This window comes from Geotrypetes seraphini, chromosome 12 (genome assembly GCF_902459505.1).
Source record: "Geotrypetes seraphini chromosome 12, aGeoSer1.1, whole genome shotgun sequence".
Lineage (NCBI taxonomy): Eukaryota > Metazoa > Chordata > Amphibia > Gymnophiona > Dermophiidae > Geotrypetes > Geotrypetes seraphini.
Window position 1 is genome coordinate 100,161,206 of NC_047095.1, and position 24,386 is coordinate 100,185,591.

Below are 24,386 nucleotides of genomic sequence, written 5' to 3' on the forward strand. Positions count from 1 at the left end.
AGAATCTTTTCTAAAAGGGGTTCTTTCAATAGAAAATCAGGAGCTTACAGGTGCTATATTTTTTCTCATCCAAATTCTTTTTGGATTCACATAAAATACATAGCAACATAAACAACTTCAAAAATGCATCAATTGTGGATGAAATTTAAAGTAATAGCAGAACAACAACCAAACAATGAAATGGTAAAATATTTTTTATTTAACTTGAGATTCTATAGTTTTCTTTAATGAAAGTAATGCTATCATTTTCAGACATTTTAAGTCTTTACATATCTTGTTAGATACTTCTTGCTGTTCTTCTCAGGTTTCAATAGGACTACAAAACATTTGGGGATAAAAATACAGCCAAGCAATCCTGCGCTAGAGGCCAGGATAGCAAATATCTCAACTGCCACCATGTACTTGCCTCTGGTGCTCAGGTATGTTGGGATGAAAGATACCCAGACACTGCAGAAAACCACCATACTGAAAGTGATGTGTTTGGCCTCATTGAAAGTGTCAGGTAGATTTCTTGCAAGGAAAGCAACAATAAAGCTGATCCCAGCAAGCAATCCCAAGTAACCTAGAACACAATAAAATGCAATTATTGACCCTTCATTACATTCAATTACTATTGTTCCAATTTCTGATTCATTGTTTTGATATGGAAATGGAGGAGCAGTACACAACCAGACAAGACATAGAAGGGCTTGAAAAAGAGAACAGCAAAGGACTATTGAATTCGACACACTAGAACTCATCCAGCTCCGGAGCTTACTTTTGGGCTTGGTAGCTTGGAAGGCAATGACCACAGTGATGGTTTTTGCAAGTACCGAGGAAAGGGAAATAGAGAATGTGATACCAAAGGCAATCTGTCGAAGAATGCAGGTCAACTTATCAGGCTGGCCAATGAATATTAATGAACAGAGGAAGCAGAGCATGAGGGAGATAAGGAGAACATAGCTTAGGCTACGGTTATTTGCTTTGACTATGGGAGTATGCTGGTATTTAATAAATATTCCCAAAATAAGAATGTTGATGAAACATAAGAATATACTGATAAGAGTCAAAGATATTCCCAAAGGTTCCTTATAGGACAGGAAGATTATTACTTTTGGGATGCAGGCATCTCTCTTCCGATTGGACCATTGGTTCTCTGGGCATTTTTTACATATATCCATATCTAAAAAAGAAGAGAGTGTCTCATTTTTCTCAAAATGCATCAAAGAACGACACTGACTAAAAATAAGTTTTCTTATCATTAGGGATATATTTGTTGACAACTTAGACTATACCAGAATTTCTAGAGCTATAATATTTTAATGATGCACATATAGACATTATTTGACACATATTTGCTGGTCACTCAGAGAGAAGCATCATTGGTATAAAAGTACACTTGTTGATTTGTCTCATTTATAAAAGTAAATATAGCACATATGCATAACATGAAATGAAAATGGAAAACACATTTGATTAAGAATTCATTTTTTCTGGCTATTAAAATATAGGGTCCTGAGTGAAAAAATAAAGTGTATGTTATAATTTTTGTTATGTTAAGGCCCTTATTTTAGAAGGCCTATGAGTCCATCTATAGAACTGCTTTCCAAATGATAGGGGTCATTTGTTACCCAATCTGAACCAAGACTTTTCATTTGGCAAGAAACAAAGTGAGTTTTGTTCATTTTTATTACATTTTCCCCCTCTTGTACGAAACCACGCTAGTGGTTTTTAGCATGGGGATCCATGCTGAATGATCCGCGCTATTCCCAACACTCATAGGAACTCAATGAGCGTCAGGAGCAGCATGGGCCATTCAGCACGGCTCTCTGTGCTAAAAACTGCTAGCGTGTTTTGTAGAAGAGGGGGTTTATTTTTAAATTAAATTAAAGTAGGGGATATCACATGGCCATCCCGTGCATGGACATGTGAGACTAGCACTCTCATCAGTGTTCTGTTAAAACTTGCTTAAATCAGTCTTTACCTCAATTTATTGCATCCTTGAATCTGAGATAGTGGTCTTTCTTCTTATATAGCTTCTAAATTTGCCAAACCCAATGTATCAGCTTTCACTTTGGCTTATAAAAGACTCAAATCATAACTTGTGGAGAAGGCTCACGCCATGTCTCTCCCTCATGATCTACTTAATAATACATCACTCGCAGAGGACTTACAATTATTCAAAAGCCTCATAGAACAAAACCTGATTCTAGAATGTTACCCGATTAAGACCTGGGCTTCAGTGTCTCTCGCTTATATTTTTAATTTTTAGTTTTATTTGTTTTTTACTTTGTTTTATTGCTTTCATATACCTTATTTATGTTTACGGTGTTCTGTTCTTTTTTTAATTTAATTTTTACTCTAGATGAATCAGATAGCATATTTGATTGTTGGAGTTTGACCGTTGGAGAATTGCAGTCTAACAGTCGATCGATCTGAATGCCTTGGGCTGTTGATCATTGGCGGAGGCCTTATTTTATCTACATTTGGCTGAGGATTGCAGCTATTCTTTTCTCTTTTTGGACCAGGGTTATGACTGGAGATCACAACCCCACCAGCACCCCTCACTCCTATGCTCCGTCTTCCTTCGTGCCAGCCTGACTCCAGCAGCAGAGGATCGGGGGAGTCGTCGACACAGCCTCACTCGGTGGAGTCAGAGACATCCCCAGCTTCTCCCCATTGAGAGAGCTGATGCCGCCTCTCCCTAGAAAATAACTGACTGATCACTGCCTACCTTGCCTTTTGGTCTTCCACGTCTTATCACTGTGAGGAGATCGATGTTTGGGCCCGTCAAGAGGAGAGTGATGCTTCGTGTCAGAGGATGTGGCCTACAGGGGCATCCAGTGTGCTGGCAAGGATCGGCTGGCGCCTGCGGTTGATGCACTGAGAACAATTGTGGCAGAAACCCAGCTGATGCAGCATGCAGCCGGTAGGACAGCCCTGTCAAAGATAGCTGACTGCTGGATACCCCTTCCCTCCTTAGCCTGTTGTCTGCCTCTGTGGACTTCTTGGGTTACTTGCCTTCGGCCGCAATCCTCAGCCTAAGCAGTGAAGACACTTCAAGCTAGACTTCTGTTCAGATTGTTTTGATTTTCTTTTTCAATTTTTTTCCAGTTTATGAATTATTATTATTTTCATTCCCTGTTTTTACCCCTTTGTTTTTATTTTATCATTTCAATTTCCCCAGAATTCTATTGTTTAATGGTTCCTCCCTTCTACTTCTTTTATTCCCTCTCTCTACTCCTTCCAACTCTCTAAAGTCCTTCCTACCCTCATCTAACCCCTTCCTTCGCCTAGAGCTTGTATAGGTATGTGCGACTAACAAATGGAAGAAATAAAATAAAATAAATAAACTACTTCAGACATCAAAGTGGACATTTCTAACATGTCCCCTAAACTTACACAGATTAATGCCTATTTGGAGCTCTTAGAGGAATGCATAGCTGCACATGATGAGCAGCACGTGGACACTAATTGAGCCCTCCACAGTGTAGATCCCCTGCAATTTGAAGTGGAAGACTTCTCTAACAGGATGAGAAGAAACAATGTGCGGATCATCGATATCCCAGAACAATCTGAAGCTACTGACATTTTTTTCATTTTTGCAGTCTTTTCTTCCCATCACCCTTGGCCTGCAATTTGAGCCACCTTTAGAGATTGAGTGAGCTCACAGGATTCCATCCAGGCCCCTCTCTAACAAGCATTCACCTCACCCAATTATCTTAAAACTACTTTAAAAAAATTATTTATAACCTTTTCCAATTTTTAATCAAGCATTACAATCTTAAAACAGATTAGAAATATAACACAAAAAGAAAATCAAATAATTACACAAAAGTGTAATACATAGAAATACAGTCTACTATTTAGTCCACCATTATTGGAATCAAGAAAGTAAATTAAATTTCAATAAACTAGACAAAACTATTCATATTAGAGTAACAGCAACGGTTATTTATCCTACAACTGGATAACAGGTCATTTATCTATGGACTAAGATACCAACCCTTCCTTTGATCTTATAAAATCTTAAAACTACTTTGATTCAATCAAATGCTTCAAATTTTTGCAAGCGGCCAAATCAAAATCACCTATAACATATGCTGGCAATAAAATATACTTTGGCTCTGACCTCTCCAACGCAACTACAAAAATAACACTTTTCCTAGACCTGTGCCCCAAGCAGGGCTAGATTAATGGATAGGCCCAGTAGACACATGCCTAGGACCCAAAGTTGGCAGGGGGCCAACTAAAGAAAAAGACTACTCAAGTTTTTTGTTGGGTTTTTTTCAAACGACAACGCGCCCCCCCCGGGAAAGATCAGCAACGCCGGGCCCCACCCCAGGAAAATATCAGCAACACATGCGCCGGGCCCCCTGGCATCAGTGGCAACCTTCTGTTGCAAGCAGTGCTCAGCCCAAAGCTTCCCCTCTGATGTAGCTTCCTGTTTCCACCTGGGTGGTTCATGTCAGAGGGCAGCTTTGGCCGAGCAGCAGCCAGCAGCACTGCTGGCAACAGAAGGGTTGCTGAGCTTAGTCGCTGCCGGCGGGCCATGGGACCCATCTTCTTTTGGGAAAAACAACCCCCCACATCGGAAAGAAGGTGAGTGAATACTCTGGCCATTTTCAGGTCCCAGAAGGTATGACATTGGATGGCTGTTAGGATGGATGCATGCATGGGGATGAGTGTGCGAGGTGTGTGAGTTGGGAATTAGATGAGGACTGTAAGGGATTGTTTCCCTGGGGGTGTGGCTGTGGTGAGGAAGCGAGTATGTGGGTTACAATTATCAAACTGTAGAATTGAACTTGGGTTGGGGGTAAGTTGAGCACTGTTCATTCCTTTTGTTATCTTTGTATTGTACCCTATTGAGCACGCTTGTTTTGTTTACTGATTGTACGGCCTGCTTTTCAATTCACAATAAATATAATTTAAAAAAAGAAAGAAAGACAGAAGGTGAGTACTACTGTACTTCTTACTGACCTGCGCCAAGGTGAGGGGGGAGGGAGATGGGCCTGGGGTGGAGCTGAGAGAGCTGTTTGGTCCTTGGTCTGGGCTGGCACTGAGAATAGTAGCAAAGCCAAGTATGTGGGGCCACGGCCTGATTTGTGGTTTGAACCATTCGCAGGACACCTATAATTTTGGGGGGCTACCATTAGTTTCTTAGCAGACTTCACCAGTCATCTTTACTCCCAATATAAGGCTGAGAGAAGGGGGCAGGGCAGATGATGGAAGTGGGGAGAACTTGTGCCGTCAGTGTCAGGTACATATAGGAAAGCAGCAGCAGCAGTGAGAAGGTGAGGGGCCCTCACCTCCTCACCACTGCTGCTGCTTTCCCACATGCTGGAAGCAGGAAGAAGATAGAGTTAGTGAGATAGTGGAGGTGTGGCAAGCTGTGAGTAGACACAGAGAAACTGAAGACTGAATAGTAAGAAATAATTTAATTTAGGAGGCAGAAAATAGAGAAGGAAGACCAGAGAAGAAAAGGAAAGGGAAGAGAGAGATGCCAAAGAATGTGGAGGAAAACAGATTTTAGATCTGAGAGGAGGAAATGAGAAGAGATAGATGCTAAAAAACCACAGGTAGGGATGGAGAGATGGAAGGAGATAGATGCCAGACCATGAGGGGAACAGAGGGAAGATGGTGGATGTCAGACCAAGAAGGGGAGGCAGACATCTTCTGGAAGGGGCAGACAGTGGATGAAAGGAAGAAAATGACAAGAAGATGAGGAAAGCAGAAACCACATGACAAAGGTAGAAAAATTTTTTTTTTTAATGTTATTGCTTTAGGATAAAGTAGTATTGTATCTGTTTTGATAAATGGTTAGAAATAGAAATGGTGATCCTTTTATTGGACTAATTTTAATACATTTTTAACTAACTTTCAGAAAACAGGTAAATAAATTGGGATGGGGAAGGGGCGGGGTATGGGTGGGGCTGGGGCAGGGCTAGGGGGCCCAGTGTATTTGTGTGCCTAGGGGCCCTTAAAGAATTAATCCTGCCCTGGCCCCAAGTTAAAATTGATCAGGGCTCAATAGGACTATACAGTATTATACAGTCAGAATGTGGGTCACTCACCATAACATCACTAAAACCTTTGATGATCCATCTCTTCTGCAATAATATTTGGAAGAACAATCTCATACTACTTGATATGTCTTCATTTTTTCATTGCACACTGCTTTATTTATATGGACTGATTTACATATCAGATATCTTCCAGTCGCTGATGTCTTGTGCCTTACTTGAATATGCTTGGCTCACGTACCCTAATTATACTTTTATTTCTTCTTTTTGAAATTATTTTTCTCTCCTCTGTGTAGCAGCTTAGTATACATATAAGTGGCAACTACAATATCAGCACTCATACCTAGACACTGGATAATCTTGTTGATGCTGTAGATCATCTTTCACTATTGGATAATTTAAAATCCTGACCACCATTAATATAACATTTTTAAACATGAAAGGCCTCTCAAGCCCTATCAAATGGAAAAAATTATCCTCTATTTAAATAAACTCCACTCTGACATATGCTTCCTCCAAGAGTCACATATTAATTTCTGTTGAGGCTGCTAAACTTGCTACTGGAATATTCATCCAATGTTTCACCTCTCCTGCCTCAGGAAAGAATAATCAGATAAATGCACTATTTACTATTCAAGGTAGCTACACCATTCAAACCAACAGTTAAGCCAGAATTATTTCTCCAGCTACTATAGCGACCTTTATCAAGTCTTATCAGGCCCTCAGCGCCACCACTCAGAACTCAAACTTCTCACAGTTCTAAGCTTTACGTGCCAGCTCGTCACAGTGACCCAATTAAAAAGAAAGTAGCTTTTAGTGTTTCATCTGAAGAATCTGGTGTCACCAGTGGAGAATCAGTGGAAATCTCCTCCTCCAAGGCTTTGGAAGACGGGACACTAGGCCAAAGAAGAGCGCGCTCGAGAGGAAGGACAAGAGGAACCCAGAGAGGCAGAGGCAAAATTCAATCCAATGGAAAGAAGTAGAATCAATGGTAATAAAAATTTCTAAGAAGGTGTTAACTACAGAACAACAGGAAGTACTTGAACTTGGACTCAACTATGCAATATGCCAATGTCTGGACTTTTTTTAGTTGAAAATCTTCTTTTATAAATTTTTGAGAAAACTCCAATTAAAATTGTTTTTCCAAGACAAAGAAAACTTTGAAGTAATAAATGAAGAAGATATGTCTATATGTAAAAAGGAATCAAGGTGGATCCCACCGGGACCAATAGATTCGGTGATAACGGTCCTCTTAGGTATTTCAGCCTATGAAAAAGCTAGGCAGTATAAGATCCCTTATAATTTGACATACCAACAGCATAAAGCGTTAATGCAGTTAAAAGACATGCATGATGTTATGATCTTAAGAGCGGACAAGGGGGGTGCCACAGTAGTGATCAAAAAGGCATACTCTTTGACGGAAGCAAATCGACAATTGTCAGATGTGACAGCCTATTCCCTTTTGCCTAGTGATCCGCTAGAACCTTTAATGGAAGATATCTTTGATTGGGTAACTCATTATTATGAAAATGGTATGTTAACTAAAAAGGAATATCAGTTTTTACTGGAGAAATACCCTAAAACACCTAATATCTATTTTGTCCCAAAATTCATAAAAATCAATCCAGTCCCCCTGGCAGACCCATAGTGAACACGAGAGGGTCACTTCTAGAACCACTGTCAAGATTTGTGGATGTTTTTCTAATGAAAGAAGCTACAAAGATCCCCTCCTATTTGAAAGATTCTTCCCATCTCCTTAGAATTTTAGCCCAGGGGATTGATGTGGGTTCAGTAACATTCTTGGTTATGTTAGATATAGTTTTTTATACACTAGAATACTACAAGAAGGGGCTCAAGCCATAGTAAAAGCGGCTTTGTCTAAAAGAAAGGGAGATCAGAGAATTAGGACTGAGTTTTTGACAAAACTAACTCAATGGGTGATTGAGAACAACTATTTTGAGTTTGAGGGGGTCTATTATCAGCAGATCCAGGGGGTGGCCATGGGGGCCACTTTGGCACCATCAGTAGCCACTCTCTATATGGGTAAATTTGAAGAAGTAGAAATATATCCTTCAGACTTCTTTCAATATATCATATTATGGAAAAGATTTCTAGATGATCTTCTCTTCCTTTGGAAGGGTACAGAACAGGGGTTGTTAGAATTTTTAGCATGGATTAATACCAAGGACCCCCATTTAAAGTTTACTCCCACATACAATAAGATGACAATAGAATTCTTGGATATGAAATTGATTAAAGAAAATTTTCAACTGACAATTAAACTTTTCAAGAAACCTGTGGCCCAGAATACACTATTACATTTTTCAAGTTATCACCCTTATCATTTGAAATTTAACCTCCCAGTGAGTCAGTTCCTTAGAATACGAAGGGTTTCTTCAGACATAAAAGAATTTAAAGAGGCAGCAAATCAGTTTCAAAACAGATTTAGAGCTTGTGGTTATCTAGAAAAGTCTATCCACAGAGCTTTTATAAGAGTTAAATATGCTAATAGGGAGCTCCTATTAGTAGAAAAAGAAGTAAGAGAGGAGGTAGATAGACTTATTTGTGTACTGCCTTATTCTGAAGCAGCTAAGGAACTGATATTTCAGATAAAAAAAGTACTGGCATATTTTACAGCTTCATGCAATTTTTACTGAGGTTCCGATGTTCTCCTTTAAGAAAGGAAAGACAATAGGCCAAGTTTTGATCCAAAAAAAGACAGGGCTGAGACATAGTAGGATGGTAGGTAATCATAGTAAATGCGGACACTATTGAGGGTACAACATGGATTGATCCTCAAACTAAGAAAAAGATAGTAGCTTCGGCTAATACTAACTGCCAGATGGAGGGGGTAATATATGTTCTCATTTGTCCATGTAATTTAGTTTATGTAGGTCGTACTTTACGTTCGATCCATGTTAGATTGAACAAACATAAATCACGGATTAAAACTAAGGTGATACAAGCTCCTATAGTGGAACATTGTTTAGCTCAGAATCACGATGCTGGGGAATTAAAATGGAGAGTTATCGATCAGTTAAATTATGGGAGGGAGGGAGTGGTTAATGTAGACCAACATTTAAACTACAAGAAAAAACGCTGGATTTATGTATTGAACACTGTATCTCCATATGGGCTTAACACAGAGTTAGAGTGGATGTCTCTAGTTTGATCAGAAACAGTGAGTGGGGGAGGAGTCTAAACGGTGAATAAGAAATTCAAGGGGAGGTTCCATATATCTGGAGCTGACATCATCATGTGGCCCTGGCCGATGGGGCGGCCCCAATAATTTAAATGGAAAAATGCTGCCGCCGTCTTCGTAGAGAATCAGTGGTTGTCGGCAGGGATTAGGTAAGCATAAGATACTTAGATAAATTGGCAATGGTAAGAGTCTTTTTGTTATTACCAACAAGAAGTCTTGTTGGTTATGTTTCCAGGGATGGAGCCTTGAAAAAGCAGTTTACTGGAAACATGTCGGCTGTGACATCCCCAGCGGCATTGACATCTCTAGTAGAGAATACTTAATTAAAAGCTAACTACCAGCTTATTGAATTAACTGTTTAAATAGAATGAAAAAGTTATATAGTTAAACACAAAGTTCTTGATAAGAGATAAGTAAACAGACCCAGTGACGAGCTGGCACGTAAAGCTTAGAACTGTGAGAAGTTTGAGTTCTGAGTGGTGGCGCCGAGGGCCTGATAAGACTTGATAAAGGTTGTTATAGTAGCTGGAGAAATAATCCTAGCTTAACTGTTGGTCAGGAAAGAATAATGGCATGATAACTCTAATTTGTAAGACTTGCCCTTTTCAACTGACTTCACAGTTTTCCAAATCTCAAGGCCATTGGCTTTGATTAGATGGACAAAAATGGGCAAACTACTCCATCAAAACTGTCAACAAAACACAAAGAGCAAAGTAGAGCAGGTATATAGTTTTTTCCATAAATTCTCAAAAACATATTATTTCATCAACTTTATGTTCTCAACATTTTCTATTTTGTGCTGAAAATGAATTATATAACCATTATAAGGTTCTCTTTTTGGAGGGTGGAATGACCTCAGACTCCCCATTCTCAACTCACAACAGAGTAGTGCATGCTGATCCATTCACTGGATGTCTTATCAATCATAGGTCAACCACCCCCCTCCAGATATAATATACAGTAAATGCAATCAGCCAATTCATAAAATAGCAAAATAGGAACTTAGCTTTAAATTGATATTTCAGGTCAAAACTCTATCTTTGATCTCAATGGGGCCCGTTTTACCTTAAGCTTCCTCAGGAGATCATGGGATAAATCATCTTGTTTTAGCATCCCTCCTGCTGTGATTGTTAGGGGTTGGGGTACTGGGCATGAGAAATGGCATCCCTCCTGCTGCAATCGTTCAGGAGGGGATGGGTGGCCACAACCACAGCCATTAAACTTATCACGGCAGGGAGATCCCTTGCTTCGATAAGCTCAGCAGCCATGTCTACTTACAATATAGGCCAGCATTTTGTTAGCCTACATTGTACTATCTCCTGCTAGCCAAGGTAGATGTGTATGGCCACCTAGGTCTGCCTAAGGTTACTTCTGGGCCAAACCACACCCATGCCTAGACCCACCCATGTGAGTTTAGGTGGGCTTGCATGCCTCCTTAGGCTCCCAGAGGCAACTCCAATGTAGACAGCCTGCCTAGGGAGGTTTTAAAAAAAAATAAAAGTGCATCCCAATTGGCCAGTTAGACAGTGGTAGGATGCCTACTGCCCTCTACAATTGGGACACCATTTATTGAATTTGCCCCTATATGTACAATATTTTCTATTTTTGTTCCTATATCATACAAAACAATTGTTTTGAATAATTACCTTTACAAATATATATAATAATAATAATAACTTTATTTTGTATATTGCCATACCCAGGGAGTTCTGTTAGTCAAAGATACAAACAATGAAGTCATTGAAGTTAACAGGTTACGAATGTACAATGAGAAGGAGTAGGTAGAGATTCCAGATCATTGGTGGTTGGGGAGAGAGAAATAAAAAAAAGTTGTAATTAAGGGTTCTGTACATGGAATTAGTGTGTTTTGAGTTGTTTTCTGAAGTCGAGGTAGGTGGGGGCATCGAGCACAATTTGGGTTAGCCATGGGTTCAGTTTAGCCGCCTGGAAGGAGAAGGTTTTGTCAAGGAACCTTTTGAAATGACACAATTTTAGAGAGGGGAAGGGGCAAAGATATGAACTGTGGGAGTTCTTATTGTTGCAATTTAAATTGAAGTGTGGGTTGAGGTAACTTGGAGAAAGACCAAATACTGTTTTGTAACAGAAGCATGCAAACTTGAATAGGACTCTGGATTCAAATGGTAACCAGTGCAATTTTTGGTAGAAGGGGGTGACGTGTTCCTATTTGTTCAAGCCGAATATAAGGTGGACGGTGGTGTTCTGAATCAATTTTAGTCTCCTAATGGTTTTCTTTGTGGAGCCTAAGTAAATGATGTTGCCTAAGTTCAGGATGCTGAGAATGGAGGATTGTACTAATAGGCGAAATGAGGTGTCGTCGAAGTATTTTTTTACAGATTGCTTCCTGTTAAACACTCTTCTTTCACTTCTTCTGAAAATCATCTCTGGAATTTGTCTTACAATAATTGTTGGAATTTGACCTGCTTGACTTACAGATATGAATATTATTATGCCAAAATGAATGACTCTATTAGTAAATTCAATCAGAAATGGTCTACACTAAGGCCCCAATTCTGAAAACTGCACCTAACTTAGGCGTACTTTGGATGTCTCCACTAGACATGGTTTATAGAATCATGCTCAGAGCTACATAGGAGTCACATACGCATCTCCAATAATAGACACAATCACTTTTTTTCTCTTATAGACACAAGAATTACATACAATACATACAATGAATTTAGTTATATGTAAAAATGTGGGTTTTTTTGTGATTCTTTTTCTTCATTATGTCAGGATTATAAGATTTAAAATAATAAAAACAAAAAAAGTAGCACAGTATGCCATCTTTAAAAGGATATTTATAATATTTTATTTTCAGTGAGAAGTACTGACTGGGAGTTGAACTGGAACATCAGTGTAGAAGGGTGTAATTTTAATCTGTATGCTACATAGAAAGTTGATAGTAATTGTAAAACTAGGTTCTATAAGCAATAGAAAGAATAGATATTTGAGCGTTGTTTGGAGTTCTGATAGATGTTGTTTGGGCTTTAGAAAGGCATTAGTTGGATAAATGTGAGTTTTATGGATGGCATTTAGGTATGCAGGTAGATCATCCATTGAACTTTGTTTGGGCATTGCATAGACATTAGTTTGATAGATGTTTCTCTGAATGGGATTTAGGCAGACTTTGGACCTTTCCAAAGTGATCTTCTAAATACAGTTCAGGGATTTTATTGTGTTATTCAGACACCACATAAACCTACTAGTTTCCTGGCCAAAGAAGCAATGTTATTAGCTAATTACAGCACATGAAAATCACAGATTTAGGTTTGTTGCTCCAAATAACACTTTCTTTCTCACTACACATTGCTCCAATCAGTTCATTCTTCAAACAAAGAAAGCATATATGCATACATAACTTCATTTGGCAAAGCTTAAAAACAGAATAAAACACATAACAGACCTGAATGTGGCTTCTAGTTCATTGCAAATGGAGGTGTGCAGTTGCACAATGCTGACCTCAATGTGAAATCATCAAGGTGCACCTACAATTAAAAGATGTGCTGGGAGTTGAACTCACAACTTCTGTAATTTCAGGCTCGAGGAATGGGCATCGACATGGCAAATGAGGTTCAACGTGGATAAGTGTAAAGTGATGCATGTCGGTAACAAAAATCTCATGCACAAATACAGGATGTCCAGGGCGGTACTTGGAGAGACTTCCCAGGAAAGGGATTGGGAGTTCTGATCGACAAGTCGATGAAGTCATCCATGCAATGTGAGGTGGCGGTGAAAATGGCAAACAGAATGCTAGGAATGATAAAAAATGGGGTCACAAACAGATCGGAGAAGGTTATCATGCCACTGTTCTGGGCCATGGTGTGCCCTCACCTGGACTACTGTGTCCAGCACTGGTCGCCATACATGAAGAAGGCCATGGTACTATTTAAAAGGGTCCAGAGAAGTGCGACTAAGATGGTTAAGGGTTTGGAGGAGCTGCCATGCAGTGAAAGATTAGAGAAACTGGGCCTCTTCTCCCTCAAACAGAGGAGATTGAGAGGGGACATGATCGAAACATTCAAGGTACTGAAGGGAATATACTCAGTAGATATGGGCAGGTTGTTCACCATCTCCAAGGTAGGGAGAACGAGAGGGCACTCTCTAAAGTTGATAGGGGATAGATTCTGTACAAACATAAGGAAGTTCTTCTTTACCCTGAGAGTGGTAGAAAACTGGAACACTCTTACAGAGTCTGTCATAGGGGAAAACACCCTCCAGGGATTTAAGACAAAGTTAAACAAGTTCCTACTGAACCATAATGTACGCAGGTAGGGCTAGTCTCAGATAAGGCACTGGTTTTTGACCAGAGGACCGCCGTGTGAGTGAAATGCTGGGCACGATGGACCACTGGTCTGACCCAGCAGTGGTAATTCTTATATTCTTATGTTCTTCTTATGGATGTCAGGAGATAACCCAACTTCTCTACTGAGGATACCAACCGCCTCACAAGGCTCTTCCTCCCTCGTGAGCACCACTATTTTGTGCTCCCTGGGATTTAAACTGACTACCTCTGTAAGTTCAGCTCAGGTTATTAACACATTAAGCTATATCAGCTTCCAATCTGAGATATATCAGCATTGTGTAGTTTGCAGGCACACATTATTTTGATCTCGCCATGGCTAGGAAATCCTAAGCTCTCATGATAAGAAACCCCTAACTCAAAGAAGTGGCTGTAGCTGTAGCTCAACAGTTAATGGCACCTTTCCTATCCTCTGAAGGTCAGGGAGATCAAATCCAAATGATGGTTGGATACCCCAACATATGTTTAAATTTTTTGTGACAATCTGCTATCTAGGTGCATCTTGATGATCTCACAATAAGGTCAACATTATGCATCAGATACATTCATTTGCTCTCAATTCCAAGCCATTATGTAGGAATGTATTGCTTTTTATGCAATATACGTACAGGGCAAAAGGTATGAGTTTACTAAAACTTCAGAGTGCTTGGACAAGTGTTGGAGGTACACATTTTGATATATATGTTAGAGACATAGGTGAGAATGATATTGCAACCTTTGTTTGCTTACTCTAGATATCCTTTACTCGACTGCAAATTTTGCTTACCATCTGCACTGTCATAACTATACCTCTTCCCTGAGTACCCCTTGTGATGAATTAAATACATCTTCACAATGCTAACATATTTCAAACTTTTTTCCTGCTATCATGTCTCATACCTTCACAAGGGTGTACTTCTTGATGACTTTCTGAAAGAACAGTATATTGGTGAGTTTTAGACCCTCTTTTACAAAAGCGCATTAAATGAACGTGTACACTAATTGCTAACACATCCATAGGATAACATGTACGTGTTAACATTTAGTGTGTGCTTAGCATGAGCTAAATGCATTGCCATTTAGAGCTTGATTAGAATGCACTTATTTTTACCGCACATTAAAAAAGCATAGTGCACCCTTGTAAAAGAGGGGACAGTTTTGTGCACATATTCTACACTAACTATTTTCCCCTTCCTCCTGTAGGCTGGCACTTGATTTAGAACTAGGATTGGCTTACTCTGCAGATCTGTGTACCAGTGATCCATCTCATCGAACTGCAGTTGCATTATGTTACACTTGCATGCTGCTTTCCAGGACTGTGCAATGATTACTAAAGGAAGGTCAGGGCCCATTCAGATACAATAGTGCAATAACCCTAACCCTATGTGATATGGGGATAACATCCATGTAACATCATTGAGTAGCATCCGGGCATTAGTGTTTCCTTAATAAGCACCACATTAAATTCAGTTACTTCATCATATTGGCCTTTGTCTTATCTAATGTTCCATGAGGCTATTAAGTTACTTTCCCAGGCTGCAAAGGAGAGAAGTGGGGTGGTGGAACATGAATGCTCGACCTATAAGAAGGGTGGCCCTTAGGGGGTGGTAAACATGATAGCTGTGCTATGTTTTAGGGGGGCATGGGCTGGCATTTCTCCCACTTGCTCACCAGTGCTAGTTGTGCTATCAGTTGAAGCAGTGTATAAGAAACACAGCCTGTGGCCACCATCCCTGCTTTCATAATGCTGTGGTCAGCCCTACTTGACCTACAAGAAAATGCCACTCTCCTGGGATAAATTTTGATTTTCATTTAGGAGCACTGTTGCAAAGTGAATACAGGTATCTAAATCATAGATAGAACACTTTTATGAAACCACACCCAAAGAATGCTCAATCAGCTTCAAGGGTAGAAACGCTAATGATGCCCATAGAAACATGTTTCTAGGATGTCCAATGAGATGTCTAAACTGCCTCACAGCCTGCAAACAGCATGTTTACAAAAATGGCATTATATGAGAGCAAATAGGAAGTTGTTAAAATGGGTGAGGGTGAGATTGGAATTGGTGAGCTGAAGAGGATGGACAAGGTGCAACTAGGTGCCTTAACTTGGCGAGCCACAAATGGCTTTTTTTTAAGTCAGGGGAGAAGTTTCTTACCATAACAGCTTAGGATATCCTAGCCATGGCACAATCTAAAGAGGTGTGCCTGCACAATGCTGATGAAAAATGGCAAAGTCCACTATCTCTACTCTCTTATAAGAACAAATAGAAGCTATTAAAATGAGTGAAGGTGAGCTACAAATGCTTTATTTTGGGTAACTGTGATATCATCCCTAAGCAGATGATACATAAACAGGTCAGTAAGCTATGATATGACAGGGCAGTGAGATCCCCCTGATCGGAAGCTGATGTAGCGCAATGTGTTAAAATCCTGTGCTGATCTTGCAAGAGGTTGTTAGTTCAGCTCCCAGCGCATCTTTTAATTGTGGCATTGTACCTTGCAGGTGTACCTTGATGATATCACAATGAGGTCAGCATTGTGCAGCTGCACACCTCCATTTACAATGAAGGATAATCCATGTTAAGGTCTGTATCTGTTTTTTTCTATTTTTAAGCTTTGGGAAATGAAGTAATGTGTGCAATATCTGAATTTTTTCATGTTCTTTCTTTGCTTTCAATAAAGAGCTGATTGTAGCACTGTTTGGTGAGAAAAAAAGTGGTTATTTTAAAGGAAGAAACCCGAAGGTGTGTGTTTTTCATGTGCTGCAATTAGTAACTTATATTGCTGTTTGGGTAGAAAAGTACTATGTTTTGCATGCAATATGTTTGTATTCATATTTCCTGTTTATATGGTGGCTTATTCAATCTATTAGGAGGGGAAAAAAGCAAAAATAATATTATTGAACTCTATTTAGAAGATATCATTATGGAAGCCCAAAGCACGCCTATCTTTCGCCGCTAGGAAGCTGTCTCCAGCCGAAGCTCAAAGTACACTGAAAAGTAGACCAGCTTTTCATTCGCCTACAATTTCCATAATATATAGATGCACTCAGCTGTCCAAATATGTGAACTGACATCCATCTCAAGCCTATCTTTAACCACGCCCAGGTTACTCCCACGTCTATACACTTAGGCGTGACTTTTTATTATGAATGCCTACAAATATGGAGATACATCTGAAAACTCGCATCTACATTCTTGAGACACCTATCTCCCAATTAACGCTTGTTAAGACCCTTAAATGACTCTTAACCACTTAATTCGGGTGCCTAAATGGTAGGCACACTTTATAGAATCAGGGCCTAAAAGTGTATTTATCTACCTTAAGTGTTTCTGAATAATATATAGTAACATATATTAATAAAGACCTGAAAGACCTGAATGGTCCATCCAGTCTGCCCAACCTGATTCAATTTAAATTTTTTAAATTTTTTCTTTTTAGCTATTTCTGGGCAAGAATACAAAGCTCTACCCGGTACTGTGCTTGGGTTCCAACTGCTGAAATCTCCATCAAAACCTACTCCAGCCCATCTACACCCTCCCAGCCATTGAAGCCCTCTCCAGCCCATCCTCCCCATGTGTATGCTTTGCTATTCATTTGTGATGCCTTCATTCATAGTTGTTCCCATTCCTTCTTTTCTTTCTTTTTCAAAAATTTTTCTTTTTCTCTTTGAATTCTTATACTGCATTGTATCATATGCAACTGTTCATCTCTTGTATATACAGTGCTCCCCCGAGATTCACGGAGGTTCCATTCCAGGAACCCCTGCGAATCGTGAAAAGCCGCAAATGCGGTTTTTCATGGGGGAGCCTTAAGAAGGCAGCGGGAGAGGGCAACAGGAAAGCAGTCGGAGCACCGCGAGTGCAAGAAATCACTTGCGGTTCGCTCCGACTGCCTCTTCCTGCACGAAGTCGGACCTTATCCAATCAGGAGCTGCGTGTCAAAGCAGCTCCTGATTGGATAAGGCCCGACTTCGTGCAGGAAGAGGGGGGTCGGAATGAACCACGAGTGATTTCCTGCACTCGCAGCACTCCGGCTGCTCTCTCCTGCCTCTCCTGCTGCCCTCTCCTTGTTGGCTGTTCGCGGTCTGAAAATTCTGCGAATGACCGGGATCGCAAACTGCCGACCGCGAACAACTGGGGGAACACTGTATATATTTTGTTGCTGTAAGTTTGAATAACATCAATAAATAAACAAAATTAAAATATCAAAAAAATAAACAAAAAAGACTAAAAATATTAAATTAAAGTAAGAAAATTGGTTGAGACTTCATATTTCATTTCTATTATTAGGCTCTGACTACTGCTAATGCAACTCTCTGCTGTAACAGACCAAAGGAAGAACATTGTCACTTGTAGAATTAATGGAGACAATTGCAACAAGTGTTAGAATAATATGCACAATGCACAATGGAGACTAGGAATTTTCTGCCCTAATTATCCCCCTCCTTTATAAAGCCATGCTAGTGTTTTTAGCTCCAACACTAATAGAATTCCTATGAGTGTCTGAGCTGTTACCACCATGGCTGGCACTAAAAATGCTAGTGTGGCTTTGTAAAGGAGGGGTATATGACTTATGTAGACAGGAGAAACATTTGAATGAGGCATTTAAGTGCTTGGAAAATGGCAGCAAAAAATGCTACTCTGATCAGCCCCAAAAAGAGAGCCCATTATGATCATTGCATTATAATCCCAAGGTCAAAACCCCTAGTTCCCTATTTGGTATTGGCCTTGTAACATCATATGTAACAGCTGATTGTACTTTTCTTAGCTGTAGTAAAAATTAAGGCTGTCCATATAAGAAGTGTAGCTGAGTAAGGTGATGGTATATATATATATATATATATTTTGCAATAATGGGAACAATTATTGAAGCTCATTTTCTTCACCCAGTGTCAGGATCTTACTAAGCTATAGTTGCACCTATGTCACTCATCCATAGGACGTTAATATGCCACATATCACTCACCACTTTGGCTTGAGACCTCTCCATCTGGACATGGAATACAGTCATAGCAGCAGACAGGCTTTTCATTACTGGTTGATTTCCTGAATCCAGGAGGACAGCTCTGGCTGCATTTAGTCTGTGGAGGTACCTAACAATGAGAAATAAATGGAAATACAGTGGAACCTTGGTTTAAGAGCATAATTCATTCCAGAAGCATGCTCGTAAACCAAAATACTCATTTATCAAAGCAAGTTTCCCCATAGGAACTAAAGGAAACTCTCTTGATTTGTTCACACACCCCCTAGGCCAGCGGCGCTGCTCCCCCCGATAACCAGCATCACTCCCCCGCTCACAAAGGCCCCACCTCCCGCATGAACCGGCACTCCCCGCCTGAACAACTTCAAACTTACTCCCATTGTCTGGCACCGGCATGCAGCCCACAGGATGTGCCGGTGCTGCTTGAAGAAGTTCCTGTCTCTTGCTGAGCCTTGAGCATCTGCGCATGCTCAAGGTCTTCTAGTTCTCCCTCTTGCCGAGATTCTTGGAAATCTCCAAGAATCTCAGCGAGAGGGAGAACTAGAAGGCTTTGAGCATGCGCAGATGAATGCTCAAGGCCCAGCAAGAGGCAGGAACTTCTTCAAGCGGCACCAGCACGTCCTGTGGGCTGCGTGCCAGTGCCAGATGGGAAGCAAGTTTGAAGTTGTTTGCGCAGGGGGTGCTGGTTCGTGCGGGGAGGGGGGGTGCCGGTTCACACAGGGGAGCCTTTGTGAGCAGGGGGGAGTGATGCCGGTTAACAGGGGGGTGCTCGCAAATCGAGTCAACACTCAGTTTGCGAGACAAGATTTGCGTGAATATTTTGCTCGTCTTACAAAACACTCACAAACCAGGTTACTCGCAAACCGAGGTTTGACTGTATTAGGATAATGGTCAAACGTCAAGATTCTTGAGAATGTCATTGACCTCCACTGGATCAAATAGAAAGAGAACTTTAGGAGGATCACAAGAGGAATAAGGACTGGTAGAATGGTGCTGGTTTAATTGGGTGAGACCATGCAGTGTAAAGAGAGAGGTACCAGAGGACCAGCAAAGGCAGTACATGCACATAAATGTCATGCTTATTTCTTGGAGAAATCTTGAAATTCTTAGATTGCAGCCCTTCGGGACTGAAGAAGTCTCCCTAGGTCAAGGTACAATATTATTTCCATAAAGGAATGTAGTTCTGCATAGAAACTAGCAATCATATTATCAATGTTAATGAAAAATGACAGGTCTTGATAATATTGTACTAAAGATTAGTTGCATGTTTGGTCCTAAGTGAAAGTGATGGGGTGAAGTTCTAGACATCATTGTGGAAATATTTGAGTACTGAATTTCTGTCTTATCCTGTCTCAACTTGATCTCTCCTGATGCACTCTTTGGAGGAATTTTCACTCCTCAACATTATCAAGATATAAATATTGCTACTATTATTGATCTAAACCTGATTTGCAGGGTTTACAACTCTGCTATATAGACATAAGGTTGAGTTTTAGCAGTCAGTAACATTGCAGAATTTCTCACAATTGATACACAGAATATATGATATTTGGTTGGCTTCATGCTTTCTATTAATGATAGAATATTACTTGAATCTGACCTTAGTGAATCCACTCCCCCACTCAATTGCTTTCTCATTGATGGTGAAATCCTGCCCTGGGAGAGCATAAGGATTATAACTTCCAACAATAGCAGTCCTTACTGTCCCATTGTATAGATAGACTGAATTTATAATTTCATAACCAATGGAGAAATCACCTTTCTCATCAAAAAATATCTCCTCGCCCATAATGTTCTTGAAGTGGATACTCTTCATATGATGATGAAGCTAAAGAACGAGGGAAGGTTTTTCAGTAATAGTCCTAAATGCCAGGTTATTCATATCTACCTCATATAAAATGAAACAGATTTTCTTTTTCTTTTTTTTTAATTAGAAAATATAGTTATTAAAGAATGTTAAAATAATTATATAGAAATAATGTAAAGGTAATGAGGATCAGCTTTGACATACTGCTTTTTCTGTGCGGTTATAAAGTGGTTTACATATTTTAGACAGGTACTTATTATGTACCTGGGGTAATTAAGTATTAAATGATTTGCCCAGATTAATAAGGGGCTGCAGTGGGAATTGAACTCACAATTTCAATGAGCTAAGGCAACTGCTCTAACCACTATTTATTTATTTGTTTAATTATTTCAATTTTTATCCCATCCACCCAAAAATCTCAGAAAGGGTTACAAGAAGACAGGCACAAAATAGGTCCACAGATATGACACTTCAGAAGTACATAGAAGGAGGCATAAAGGGCTAGCGTTCAATTTATGGAGAGGAGTCTGTTTGTTGTTCTCATTATTGGCCACCCATCCACTTATCTACGAATAAAGCTAAATGCATAGATAACATACCCCCTCTTTTACAAAGATGCGCTATGCTTTTTAGTGCACAATAAATATTAGTGTGTGCTAAACAACACATGCATGCTATCCTATGGACGCAAAAGCAGTTAGCGCAAGCATTGATTTAGCGCATGCTAAATGTGCACTAAAACGCTTAGCGCACCTTTGTAAAAGAGGGCCATAGTCTGAGAAAATAATGACCATCAATAAAAAGAGAATAAAGGTCCCTGTGAGAGAACTGATTAGATTATTTATTCAGACATCCCCCAATATTTAGAAATATTGAAACATGATGTCAGATAGAGGCGAAATGGCCCATCCACTATGCCCATCTGCAGTAACAAGTTTCAAGTTCATTAATGATTTAATTGTCTATCTTGGTTTCTAGGTGATGTACATTAAAATATAGAGACATAAAAACATAAACATTTGAAACAAGTTACATAGATCAAGACAGACTCACAATTACACACGAGGGAAGAGGTTAGAACTACAAAAAATTTAAAAGTAAACACAAACCAGTTAAAACAAAAGGGAATGAGGAAGAAGAATCTTGTTCTTACTCTTAGATATGGATTACTAAATTGAAAAGTCAAGGAATTAAGATAAATCAAATGCATCTTTGAAGAGGAAACATTTCAATGCCCCTTAAAATGTATCTATATCTTTTTCCACCCTGAGATGAGAGGACAAAGATTTCCAAATGAGTGGTGCTGTCACAGAGAATATTGTTGCACACTGAGTATTATTAATCTTTAGTGATGGAACTAACAATAAATATTGGGTGGTAGACCTGAGTGATCTGGGGAGAGCATTATCTCTTCTTCTCTCTAAGATTTTCCATGTGCCTATTCCATGCGCTCTTGAATTCAGACATGGTTTCTGTAGGAAGATTGATAGGCTTAAGAGTGATAAATCCCCGGGACCGGATGGCATCCATCTGAGGGTCATCAAGGAACTGAAAGGAACCATAGCAGAACTGCTTCAACTAATTGCCAATCTGTCAATCAAATTGGGAAAGATTACACCGATCTTCAAGAAAGGTTCGAGGGGAGATCCGGGAAACTACAGACCTGTTAGTCTGACCTCAGTACCGGGAAAGATGGTAAAGTCACTGATAAAGGATAGCATCATTGATCACCTTGATGGACACGGGCTGATGAGGACCAGTCAGCACGGTTTTAGCAAAGGCAGATCATGTTTGATGAACTTGCTGCACTTCTTTGAGGGTGTAAACAGACAGATAGACAAGGGCGATCCGGTCAACATTGTATATCTGGATTTTCAGAAGGCATTCGACAAGGTTCCGCATGAACGACTACTTCAGAAAATTGAGAACCAAGGAATCAAGGGTGAAATACTCAAATGGATTAAAAACTGTCTGGAGCATAGGAAACAGAGAGTAAATGGACAATACTCAGACTGGAAGAGCGTCACCAGTGGGGTGCCGAAGGGCTCAGTGCTTGGACCTGTGCTCTTTAACATCTTTATAAATGATCTGGACATAGGTACGACAATCGAGGTGATTAAATTTGCGGACGATACGAAGTTATTCAGAGTAGTGAAGACACAGGGGGATTACCAAGATCTGCAATGTGACATAATCAGGCTCGACGAATGGGCATCGACATGGCAGATGAGGTTCAACATGGATAAGAGTAAAGTGATGCATGTCTGTAACAAAAATCTCATGCAAGAGTAAAGGATGTCCGGGGCGGTACTTGGAGAGATCTCCCAGGAAAGGGACTTGGGAGTTCTGATCGACAAGTCAATAGAAACATAGAAACAAAGAATATGACGGCAGAAAAGGGCTGTTGGCCCAACACGTCTGCCCACTCAAAAGAACCCTCCCCTTAAAAGAACACTCCCCTAAGCGATTCCCCAAAGTGAACACACATATTTATTCCATCATTTCTTGAAGTTGAGCACGTTGCTGGCCTCAACTACAAAATGTGGAAGGCCATTCCAACGATCAACCACCCTTTCGGTGAAGTACTTCCTGATGTCACCATGAAATCTCCCACCCTTGAGTTTGAGCGGATGCCCTCTTGTTGCCATGGGACTTGTAAGAAAAAGGATATTTTCCTCCTCCTCGATACGGCCTGTAAGATATTTGAACATCTCTATCATGTGCGGCGGCAGCAAAAAGGGCAAACAGAATGCTAGGAATGATAAAGAAGGGGATCACGAACAGATCAGAGAAGGTTATCATGCTGCTGTACTGGGCCATGGTGCACCCTTACCTGGAGTAGTGCATCCAGCACTGGTTGCTGTACTTGAAGAAGGACACGGTACTACTCGAAAGGGTCCAGAGAAGAGTGACTAAGATGGTTAAGGGGTTGGAGGAGCTGCCGTACAGTGAAAGATTAGAGAAACTGGGCCTCTTCTCCCTCGAACAGAGGAGATTACATAGAAACATAGAAAAGTGACGGCAGAAAAGGGCCATAGCCCATCAAGTCTGCCCACACTAAAGATCCCCTTCCCTAAATTTATTCTCCCAGATATCCTATATCTCATCAAGTCTGCCTATTCTGATGACCCTCCCCCCACTATTACACTCTTAGAGATCCCACATGCGCATCCTATTTATTCTTAAAATCTGGCACGCTGCTGGCCTTGACCACCTGCACAGGAAGTCTATTCCAATGATCAACCACTCTTTTGGTGAAGAAATACTTCCTGAAATTTCCTGAAATTTCCCGCCCCTTATTTTTAGCGGATGCCCTCTTGTGGCCGAGGGTCCTTTAAGAAAGAAGATATCATCTTCCTCCTCGATACGACCGGTGATATACTACATTCCTTGAGAGAGTACAGCTGCAATTTATTCAGCCTCTCTTCGTATGAGAGATCCTTGAGCCCTGAGACCATCTTGGTGGCCATACGCTGAACCGACTCGACTCTTAGTACATCTTTACGGTAGAGTAGCCTTTACGGTAGTGTAGCACACAGTATTCCAGATGAGGTCTCACCATGGTTCTGTACAATGGCATTATGACCTCGGGCTTTCGGCTGACGAAACTTCTACGGATACATCCCAACATTTGTCTAGCCTTGGATGAAGCCTTCTCCATTTGATTGGTGGCTTTCAGGTCTTCACTAATGATTACTCCTAAATCATGCTCTGCTGTGGTCCTAGCTAAGGTCTCACCATTTAGGGTGTAATTCCTGCATGGATTTCTGCTGCCAAGATGCATGACCTTACATTTCTTAGTGTTAAAGCTAAGTTGCCAAGTCGAGGACCAACGTTCCAACAAGAGTAGGTCCTGTGTCATAATATGTTACACAATTTGGCGTCATCGGCGAATAATGTTATTTTACCTTGAAGCCCTTGAGTCAGGTCTCCTATGAATATGTTGAAAAGGATCGGGCCCAAGACCGAGCCCTGCGGCACTCAACTGGCTACTTCCGACATTTTGGAGAGGGTGCCTTTAACCACCACCCTCTGAAGTCTACCACTTAGCCAATCGTTGACCCATGCAGTTAGTGTTTCTCCTAATCCC

General features: G+C 40.4%; 1 protein-coding gene across 1 annotated transcript in view; it reads right to left on the reverse strand.

Moving 5' to 3' along the window:
* Window positions 1–257: 257 nt before the first annotated feature.
* LOC117346173 (vomeronasal type-2 receptor 26-like) overlaps window positions 258–24,386 on the reverse strand; it is a 53,676-nt gene continuing 29,547 nt past the window's right edge. The window contains exons 4-6 of the mRNA XM_033915575.1: window positions 20,090–20,317; window positions 18,475–18,601; window positions 258–1,162 (exon numbers count right to left, since the gene is read on the reverse strand). Coding sequence (XP_033771466.1) covers window positions 258–1,162; window positions 18,475–18,601; window positions 20,090–20,317 — 1,260 coding nt within the window. The remainder of the gene's footprint in view (window positions 1,163–18,474; window positions 18,602–20,089; window positions 20,318–24,386) is intronic.